Source organism: Mytilus edulis, chromosome 2 (assembly GCF_963676685.1).
Source record: "Mytilus edulis chromosome 2, xbMytEdul2.2, whole genome shotgun sequence".
NCBI classification, from domain to species: Eukaryota; Metazoa; Mollusca; class Bivalvia; order Mytilida; family Mytilidae; genus Mytilus; species Mytilus edulis.
In genome coordinates, this window is record NC_092345.1 from 103,808,420 (window position 1) to 103,820,101 (window position 11,682).

The 11,682-nt window shown below is 34.5% G+C and overlaps 1 protein-coding gene across 1 annotated transcript; it reads right to left on the reverse strand.

Moving 5' to 3' along the window:
- Positions 1-3,589: 3,589 nt before the first annotated feature.
- LOC139513749 (uncharacterized) lies at positions 3,590-8,086 on the reverse strand. The gene is made up of 3 exons (XM_071302530.1): positions 6,915-8,086; positions 5,445-5,564; positions 3,590-3,799 (listed from the first exon to the last, which is right to left on the reverse strand). The coding sequence occupies exons 1-3, from the start codon at positions 7,430-7,432 to the stop codon at positions 3,658-3,660; spliced, it is 780 nt and encodes a 259-aa protein (XP_071158631.1). The 5' UTR covers positions 7,433-8,086; the 3' UTR covers positions 3,590-3,657.
- Between the last annotated feature and the right edge of the window lie 3,596 nt (positions 8,087-11,682).

Sequence of the window (11,682 nt, forward strand, 5' to 3'; positions counted from 1 at the left end):
CACAACGTTATCTAGAATTATTACTCCTGATATTTCTACATTTGTCATTTCGTAAATAAAGGCAAAAGGAGCTATAAATTTATTGAGACAAAAACCAATCCGGGTTACAAACTAAAACCGAGGGAAACACATTAACTATAAGAGAAAAACAACGAAACAACGTTCAGAAACACTGAAGTGAACAAAAAACAAAAGACAAGCAAAAGACGAGACCAAAAAGTAATCTTCGCTCATACCGTGTGCTACATAGGTACATTGTAATGGGGAATTTGTCGAAGGGATAACAACCCGACCAAAGAGCAGATGTATACCAAAATAACGTGGTATGATGATTATCACCGACAAGGCACCTTTCTTTGTTTGGAATAATATTACTTTAATTCTTTTTTTTGATATATTCTAGATAACTTATGTCATAATGTACTATTTAATACTACGAACTACAATTAACAAAGGCGAGAATGTCAAATAGTGAGGTAAGATCAAATTGTAATGATAAGAAACCAACATTTATGTTCATTGGCAAAGCAGATAATATTATTCTAGCTATTATTTCTACTATCTTGTCCGTATTGGACATTTAGTTTATAAGAAAGCAATAACGGACCATCTTGATCAAACTATCATGGACAATACCATTCCTTGTCTGTAGAGTCAACTCAAAGTTCAACGTAACATTAACAGACAGATATCCAAGCTCCATTCAAATACCATAATTTCTTTAAGATAACACAGGATGGAAAAAACAATGTTGAGAATCAGAGAAAAAAATGAGATAATTTGAGTGTATGGAATACATGTGAAGTTATATCGGTTATTATACTCCCGCCAAAAACACTCTCTCATATGATTGAATGTCCCTCATTATCTACACTCGGACTGAAAGTTTAGTGGAGCATTAAATGTCGGATAAGATTCATATCCTGTTTACATGCATAAAGTCGGATATCATATCTAGATTTATCATATCGGAATTGCACCCAGTTTGCTTTTAACTTTTTAATGTGTAATTATTATTCGTGATTAAATCCCACATAGTCTACACGAGACTCATTATAAGCACTCGAATACAAAAAATGAAAGGCAAAATCAAGCGCAAAGCTGAAGAGCATTAAACAGTATGTAACATTAAATTGCATAAAGGTTAAAAATACTCTTCTTGTTCAAAACGAAGAGATTGATTAGACAGCAAATTTTAAATCACGTAATAGTGTTTGTCCATTTTCACATTTGACAAATCTTGTCCTCAGAATTTGTTTACCATGTACTGCGCCAACTTGCATACAAGTTTTCCAAGATTTCTGTTTACATCGGTATTTGCTTTGGCTGTTCATGCAAACATACTAATGTGAAGTAGTCCTCAATTGATGTGATTTAATAAAGACTCCAAGAAAAACAACTGTTGTAAGAATTTTGCTAGGCTCATATAGTCATACCAAAAGGTGTGCCAAATTTGGAACAAAATGTTTAATACGTTTGCAAACAACGTTGCTATGGAAAGTATAAAACACGTTCATTTTTGAGAATTTGGATCTCAAATTCACAGTAAAATTGAAATAAAGACAAACTGTAAAGAAAAAAAAAACACCCGTCGTGTTGCTTATGTAAGTTCAAATGCGACGAAAAGGTTTTTATCTGAGAAACAACTGTGTCAATCTGTTTTTATCTGAGAAACAACTGTGTCAATCTGTTTTTATTTGAGAAACAACTGTGTCAATCTGTTTTCATCTGAGAAACAACTGTGTCAATCTGTTTTTATCTGAGAAACAACTGTGTCAATCTGTTTTTATCTGAGAAACAACTGTGTCAATCTGTTTTTATTTGAGAAACAACTGTGTCAATCTGTTTTAATCTGAGAAACAACTGTGTCAATCTGTTTTTATCTGAGAAACAACTGTGTCAATCTGTTTTTATTTGAGAAACAACTGTGTCAATCTGTTTTCATCTGAGAAACAACTGTGTCAATCTGTTTTTATTTAGATCTCAACCGCATTTTTAAAAAAATCTAGACAAGTTGTGTGGCATCAGAAAAAAACCCCAATTTAACGTCATAATTGAAAAGTGGTGGTTGCATGACGCCAATAAATCTACAAAATCAAGATATAATAGATAGAGAATAATACATGGCAAAATCCGTATCATATGTCGTATCATGGAAGTAATATTTAATAAAGGGTGTCCAAACGTATTTTTTGTACAGTCATCTTCTTAACTTTATACGGAAATGGTTTTTTAATTGTCTGTAAATTTTAAAATTGAAATGACACAACTTTGTTCTCCAATTTCGTATGTGATAGCTGTCGGTTTTAACTATTAAGTTCAAACTAACCAAAAATAGGGAAAAATTGGACTAAAATAAAAATTGAACGAATGACTCTTTTCGGCAGCGTACATCAACGGAATGTAACGAATGGACTATTCGGGTTACTTCGCATGTATATTCGACAAAAACTTGTCTGTTCGTAGTTCTCCGTGAACACGAAAATGACCGATAAGTGTCAGTGATTTGATCGATCACATGCGGAGAATAAACTTCCATGCCAGATATTGAACCAATTAACGAGTTATTGAAAGATGGGCGGTAACGCAGATGAAACCTTTGAAGTGACGACGATGTTATTCCTTCCAATATTACTTCCATGATCAGCCCAAGGGCCTGTAGGCCCGAGGGATGATATTGGTCGAGGGTGATATGGCATGTGATACGGATTTTCCCATGTTTTATACGCTTTATCATATATTTCAACAGGAGAGTATTATATTTTATGAATTGTTTTCTGATCCATAGCACTGGGTTACCTTCAGTTCTACTTTTGTCTTGTTTTAAAAGCCTTAAAAGAACTGTCCAATTACTTATCCAAAGCACCTTGGTAACCTTACAATTTCCGTGCTGTTGTTTTAAAAAAATATTTTGTTTATGATTGTATTTTTTTGTGTATTTTGTATTTTTTATAGTTGCACTTAGTGTGCCAAAAACTATGAAAACTTGACGTTCGTGACCAAACATTCTAATGGAACAACGTTTGTAACGTTCATTTTGATTGGATAACGTAACTTATTTACATAGCATCAATTGACAATTGATGCTCTCGGACGTACGCGCAGGCGCAAACGTCATTTGACAGATTTTAACGTTGTTTTCTGTCAGTGTCATTAGAATGAAGATAACAATATTGTATGTTAAGCTCCAACGGCATCAATTGTGGATTTGATGGTCGCAAATTACCCGTTTACTGTCTCCGCTAACGCGTCGCCAGTAAACTTAGTCTTAATTTGATGCCGTCGGAGCTTAAAATACAATACAGTTATCTCCTATATGACGTCATTCAATAAATTGCGTCATGCCCGAATGACCGTTCTATTGGACTTTTTTTGAGATTAAGCTTACATAAATAAAAACTGACTTTATGTAAAAAAAGAAAAAAAAGTAGGGATGTGATAAAGTGTGTGATAAAGTGTGTGATAAAGGGTATGCGATAAAGGGTGCGCATCAAAGTTGCGCGATATGTATTAAACAGCAGGCTATTTGTCAAATATTCAAAACTACTGTATTTACTACTAAACATATGATAAATAATAAAAAAACAAGTACGAAAAACCCCATTATAATATAACATGTGTCTTCTAATTCTCATGCAAGATGTATCGGTTGTTTATTTATCTATTTTTACAAGAGCAATAGCTGTTTACATAAAATTTGTCAAATTTCACAGGTGGAAACTGCAATGCATCTGGATCTACTATCAACAGAAAGTGAAGACGCTGCTGAATCCTGCAGTCTGTGCAAATACCAGACGACCTACAATGTACAGAACAAAATTGAGAAAAAGGAAATGGGGAATGTGTCAAAGCGACAACAACCCGACCATAGAGCAGACAACAGCCGAAGGCCACCAATGGGTCTTCAATGTAGCGAGAAAATCCCGCACCCGGAGGCGTCCTTCAGCTGGTCCCTTAAAAAATATGTATACTAGTTCAGTGATAATGGACGTCATACTAAACTCCGAATTATACACAAGAAACTAAAATAAAAAATCATACAAGACTAACAAAGGCCAGAGGCTCCTGACTTGGGACAGGCGCAAAATTGCGGCGGGGTTAAACATGTTTATGAGATCTCAACCCTCCCTCTATACCTCTAGCTACAAATGTATATAGCCAATGTAGAAAATTAAACGCATAACAATACGCACATTAAAATTCAGTTCAAGAGAAGTCCGAGTCCGATGTCAGAAGATGCAACAAAATAAAATAAACAAAATGACAATGATACATAAATAACAACAGACTACTAGCAGTTAACTGACATGCCAGCTCCAGATCTTAATTAAACTGATTGAAAGATTATGTCTTCATCATATGAATATCAGGCACATTTCCTCCCGTTAGGGGTTTAGTATCATACTATCATAAAATATATGAGAAGAACATAACCCGTGTCATGCCAACAACTGTTTTTTGTTCACAAAAAACATTTAAAAAACTGAAAAGGAAGGAATATCCGATGAAGGCCAAAAAATCTTTTACAGGCGTCGATATTTTATTAAATGAATAAAAGGAGATGTAAGGTCAATGTGACAGCCTTACAAAACAAAAACAAATTAGAAAGGCAATTCATAGGTCAACATAACATTGTCTTAAAAAAGACTTTGACTTTGTAATTAGACGTGAGTGTTTAACATAATTTGCCAGGTGTTAAAATGTGTACAGGGATGCATGATTTTTTATTAGTTGTTAGAGACTTTAAACTAGCTGTCAGTACAAATGTAGCTGTAAGTACTCTGAGATCTGTACTTAGTGTCTTTTTGTTTTTGGGATGTACAAGTACCCTGCCACGTCCACTCTATGTTTTTGTTAGATGTATTTCTATGTATACCTACCTGATGAGTTAAGCCTTTTCCAACCGATTGTTATAGTTTGTTCTTTCGTGGAACTGTAATACACCTGTCCTATGTAAGGGAAGAGTTGGACACCCGAACACATGTTTAACCCCGCCACATTCTGTATGTGCCTATCCCAACTCCGAAGTCTGTAATACAGTATTTGTCGTTTGTTGCTGTGTTACATATTTGTTTTTCGTTTATTATTCTATGCCGTTAGTTTTCTCGTTTTAATTGTTCAACATTTGTGATTCCGGGGCCTTTATGGCTTACTATGTTCTGTGGACTTTGCCTATCTATATAGCTATTGCTAAAAGCCGTATGATGACCTATATTTGTCAATTTCTGTGTCATTAAGCCTGCTTTGATCGATTTTGTTTTGCGAGCAACTGGTTCATCGTCTGTCACCATATACAAGGAAGTTATCAGGAAACACACACGTGTCTTAGTGAAATGTAATATTCTTACTAGATCGTGTGGCATTAAGATTAAAAAAATCTGGTGGATAGTCTTTTTTTTCATGTATGCATTGTCATATTTACTGTACAAATATGTATAACTTACACACACTGTCCTATTGGTATAAACTGTTGATACGGTGGGTTTCCACCAATAAAATGAACAATCTCTCTTCTTATACCGTCAGTATTTATCAGATGTGTATCACTTATGTGGCTGAGGCGACTAAAATAAACCATTGATTCATTAGACATATCAAACTTTTATATTTTCTTTCTAATGAAAATATATCTTTCAAAAAGAAACTCTGTATTAGACCTTTTCAACATCTCTCAACACCGACTAATGACACCTGCAGTTTACAGGTAAAATGGATGGGTCGTCTCAAAGACAAAAACCATCATGATTATCAATACGTAACATATTGGATTGGCGGTTATATACTGTCTTGACTATATAGTTTCAGAATTTAATTATATCAACCAAATAAATAAATAAATATATGTCACTGTCATATAATATTCTTATTTTATATGTATTTACACGACATTTCATGTTGAATGATTAAAACAAATACAGCAACCGTTCTGCATGCTAATCCGCTTTCTCTTCCATTTTATGATTATGTGAGTCCTTTACCAATTATTTGCTGCATGTAAAAAACGATTAATTTGTTGGTGTAAAAGCTTTTATGAAAATTTCCAAAATTTATGAAAATAATTACTGGACTGTCCGTACGTCCGTATCACATTTGTGAACATGACCAAATTGGTATTTTTCAACCGATTGCAAAATCAATATGGACAGTGCTAAGCAGGGGTTTGGAGAGTTTTTTCGTACTTTAGATTTTTTTTGTATCTCATCTATGACCATACATAAGAGAGGTTTTGAATCAAAACAGGGAGAAATAAACCGCTGCATTTCCCTTAGAGACAAAGTTTATCCATATAGTCATCCTTTAGGTACACCATTTACAACACCTCAAATTAATCGTAAGCCATAACATTTGAGAGAAAGAGCAGAAAATTTAATCGCGTGATTGGTGAATACAGAATTCCAGTGGAACACCAAATTGGTGAATTAAAAATATACAAAGTATTCAGTAAATTACGGAGGCACACAAGGCCAAAACTAACAGACATTGTGGAAACATGTGCCGCCTTTGTCAACAGACATAAAATATTGTTTTATTAAATATCAAATACAATTTAACATGCTTTGTTCTTTTCATTTTCCAAATTCCACCATGACAGCTAGAAGCTCAACGTCTAAAAAGATGAAATGTGACTTAAAGCCCATCATTTTATTCATAATAAATTAAAAAAAAATCCATGTTATTTGAACTCTGTAGGAAAGTTCTATCATTGTCAATGAAAGCAATAAAATCAATAAATTAATAATTTCATTTTTTTTTAATTTTGAGTCGACCCCTCACATTTTACCTGTCGTAGTCGTTCTCAACTGTAGGTGTCGAGAGATGTTGAAAAGGTCTATTAATAACTATAGTAACTGTAGGCAGTAGGAAATAAGTTTTTTTTTAGCTTCTTGACATTTTCAATCTTGAAATATACTCACGTTGGGCAACATTGATCCCCATCGTCGTCTGATGGAAAGCCAGGTCTACCTGGTGTGCCTGAATTACCTGGTCTACCTGGTTCATCTGGATTGGTTGGTTTTCCTGGTTTTACCGGTACATTATGACGTAGATGTATAAGACTATTAAGATTATCCAATTTGACAATATCCTCTCGTTTGAAAAATAGATTGACAAATATTTTGTTAAAGTCGCCAAATGAATGTCCAGCACACCTACCGTTGCTACAGAAGTTTTTCCCGAACGATTCACGTCCTCCTACAAATGCAGGTTTTCCAAAGGGCGGAGTAGTAATTCTACCTTGGCCGGAAATATTATTGGAACTGTCTGAACCGTAAAACGGGTCAATAAAGTTGTAAAATCCCGGATGTAAACTTTCGTCGATGTACAGAATACCGTTCACAGGTTTTCTTTTATAAGTTTTCTCTCGAATGTTCTGACTTTCAACAATTACAGAACAGTTAAAGATGAACAGAAATAAGGTCAAGACTGGCGACATTATTTGGTCAACACTCGAGAGACTGATCGTATACAGAGTCTGCTGGTTTGTGTCTGCATGTTGTTCTATATATTTACATTTAAAAGTAGGATTTATTATGCAGATAAAAAATTAATTCGCATTGATTTCTTCACTAAAACTTTTTATTTATCGTAAACGGTTACAGTTTTCTGGTACATTTACATTAAAAAGATATTATAATAATTGTAATAAAACAGTGCTATGAACTTTTTATATATTTTGTATACCTTTAGTATTCAGTCTTAACTCAAGTAAGTCAGAATATCATTATAAGCAGATTTGTAGTCAGGAAATCACGTATATGCCATTAAAAGAATTAAGCTTTAATTTGTAAAATCAAACAGGGTTATAGACGATATAACATAAATGGAGTGTTTGCTATAAGAGGTTTAATACATTATATTTTATTTGCATAGGTTTAATATGAAGTAACTGTGATTCAGTAGACTATGATAATAGATTAGGAAGAGTAAAATATATGTGTGCATCAGACACGCGTTTCGTCTACATACAACAATTCAGTTGCGTTCAAATTTAAAGAAATCAGATGGCTAAATCAAATGCGAAGTGGATAGGCTTCAAAACCCGTTAATTCTGAACAATTGTGTCGTACACGGCTGATGCAGTCTATAACTGGGCTAGATACCCTTACTCTGCAGAATACTACAAGATTGTATATACAGTACATTTACAGAAAATGAACATAGACGATGAATGAAGTGGGATTGCTGTTTTCGCTAGCATTAACTAGAGGCTCTAAAGAGCCTGTGTCGCTCACCTTGGTCTATGTGCATATTAAACAAAGGACACAGATGGATTCATGACAAAATTGTGTTTTGCTAATAGTGATGTGTTTGTAGATCTTACTTTACTGAACATTCTTGGTACTTAGAATTTTCTCTATCTATAATAAACTTGGACCTTTAGATACAGTGAAAAATATTTTGTAAAAATTTACAAAAATTTACCATATTAGTGAAAATTGTTAAAAATTGAATAAAATGGGCAACAACTCCTTAAGGGGTCAACTGACGATTTTGGTCATGTTGACTTATTTCTAGATCTTATTTAGCTGAACATTATTGCTGTTCACAAGTTATCTCTATCTATAACAATATTCAAGATAATAACCAAAAACAGCAAAATTTCCTTAAAATTACTAATTCAGGGGCAGCAACCCAACAACAGGTTATCCGATTTATCTGAAAATTTCAAGGCAGATAGATCTTGACCTGTTACACAATTTTACCCCTTGTCAGATTTGCTCTAAATGCTTTGGTTTTTGAGTTATAAGCCCAAAACTGCATTTTACCCCTATGTTCTATTTTTAGCCATGGCGGCCATCTTGGATGGTTGGCTGGGTCACCGGACACATTTTTTAAACAAGATACCCCAATGATGATTTTGGCCAAGTTTGGTGTAATTTGGCGAAGTAGTTTCAGAGGAGAAGATGTAAAAGATTACTAAGATTTACGAAAAATGGTTAAAAATTGACTATTAAGGGCAATAACTCCTAAAGGGGTCAACTGACCATTTCGGTCATCTGACTTATTTGTAAATCTTTTTTTGCTGAACATTATTGCTGTTTACAGTTTATCTCTATCTATAATAATATTCAAGATAATAACCAAAAACAGCAAAATTTCATTAAAATTACTTATTCTGGGGCAGCAACCCAAAACCGGGTTGTCCAATTCATCTGAAAATTTCAGGGCAGGTAGATCTTGTCAGATTTACTCTAAATGCTTTGGTTTTTGAGTTATAAGCCAAAAACTGCATTTTACCCAAGGTTCTATTTTTAGCCATGGCGGCCATCTTGATTGGATGGCTGGGTCACTGGACACATTTTTCAAACTACATACCCCAAAGATGGTTGTGGCCAAGTTTGGATTGATTTGGCCAAGTAGTTTCAGAGGAGAAGATTTTTGTAAAAGATTACTAAGATTTACGAAAAATGGTTAAAAATTGACTATAAAGGGCAATAACTCCTAAAGGGGTCAACTGACCATTTCGGTCATGTTGACTTATTTGTAAATATTACTTTGCTGAACATTATTGCTGTTTACAGTTTATCTCTATCTATAATAATATTCAAGATAATAACCAAAAACAGCAAAATTTCCTTAAAATTACTAATTCAGGGGCAGCAACCCAACAACAGGTTATCCGATTTATCTGAAAATTTCAGGGCAGATAGATCTTGACCTGTTACACAATTTTACCCCTGTCAGATTTGCTCTAAATGCTTTGGTTTTTGAGTTATAAGCCCAAAACTGCATTTTACCCCTATGTTCTATTTTAAGCCATGGCGGCCATCTTGGATGGTTGGCCGGGTCACCGGACACATTTTTTAAACTAGATACCCCAATGATGATTTTGGCCAAGTTTGGTGTAATTTGGCCCAGTAGTTTCAGAGGAGAAGATTTTTGTAAAAGTTAACGACGCCGGACGACGACGGACGACGGACGACGGACGCCAAGTGATGGGAAAAGCTCACTTGGCCCTTTGGGCCAGGTGAGCTAAAAATGGTTAAAAATTGACTATAAAGGGCAATAACTCCTAAAGGGGTCAACTGACCATTTCAGTCATGTTGACTTATTTGTAAATCTTACTTTGCTGAATATTATTGCTGTTTACTGTTTATCTCTATCTATAATAATATTCAAGATAATAACCAAAAACAGCAAAATTTCCTTAAAATTGCTAATTCAGGGGCAGCAACCCAACAACAGGTTATCCGATTCATCTGAAAATTTCAGGGCAGATAGATCTTCACCTGTTTAACAATTCTACCCCATGTCAGATTTGCTCTAAATGCTTTGGTTTTTGAGTTATAAGCCAAAAACTGCATTTTACCCCTATGTTCTATTTTTAGCCATGGCGGCCATCTTAGATGGTTGGCCGGGTCACCGGACACATTTTTTAAACTAGATACTCCAATGATGATTGTGGCCAAGTTTGGTTTAATTTGGCCCAGTAGTTTCAGAGGAGAAGATTTTTGTAAAAGTTAACGACGACGACGGACGACGACGGACGCCGGACGCCAAGTGATGAGAAAAGCTCACTTGGCCTTTTAGGCCAGGTGAGCTAAAAACGTGAAAAGAACACGCATGTCTTCACAAAAGTGCTGACTACTGGGCTGGTAAAACTTACGGGTTGACAAATCGTCAACCAGCAGTGGTATCAACCCAGTGGTTGTAAAAAATCGTTAAACATACATGTACTAGGCTCATAAATTTGTGCATAAGGCGCTTCTTCATAATACTCATCAGTGACTACCTCAGAATCAACAAGATTCGAATTTTAATAAAATGGTTGCCTTTTTGTCTCCATGTATAAGAATATACAATAAGGACATTTGGTATGATTGCCAATGAGACAACTATCCACTAGAGACCAAATAGTGAGTATCTAAGCAAATATTTGGCTTATATTTTCGTCTTCATTACTACGAGAGAAACTAGTAATTTCCAGTCCATTCTATCGTCTATCTGTCATGTTCTGTGCATAAAAAGCTAGTTTCCACATTGTCGATCGAACGATTTCTAAGACGACAGTTTGAGTATGTGTTTTCACTTCAAAATTTTATACAAATACAACAGGCATACACATACAGTGACGTAACCATGTAATCTATTGGAAAAAGGGGGAAGCGATTATAATGTTTGTAGCATGTCCTTTTTACATTTTGTGTTCACTTTATTATATTAACTTATGTAATTTGGAAATAAAGAACACTATTGTGATGTGGGTCACAAAGACAACTGGGACTAGTTTTGATAACGACATCCATGACTTAAACAAATCCAGTTATACGTAAATTTTGTTCGTTAAAGTCACTACAGACAGGGCATAGCGATTGAGTTATATACAGATAAAAAATATAACGTATAGAGTGGAAATCGTAAGTCAGGTGTAAATTACGGACATCACATAGGAAACCGTGAAATGAAAATAAAACACTTGATTTCGTGTGCCTTTAGTGCCTTTACCATCATCAAAAATGCTCAAACCTTATTACATTTTTAAACGCAGGGATGTATAATTACGGGGAAACGGTAGGAGCATATAAGAACTACATTGTAGAACAAAATCACGACATTAGACCTTTTTCTTGGCATGTAGTGTAAAAACAATGTATGTGAAAATTGGAACCATTAGAGCATTAAAAATATGTAGTATCTCAGATGATTAAATTCATTTTTCTTTAACTATTAAATTAACAAAAA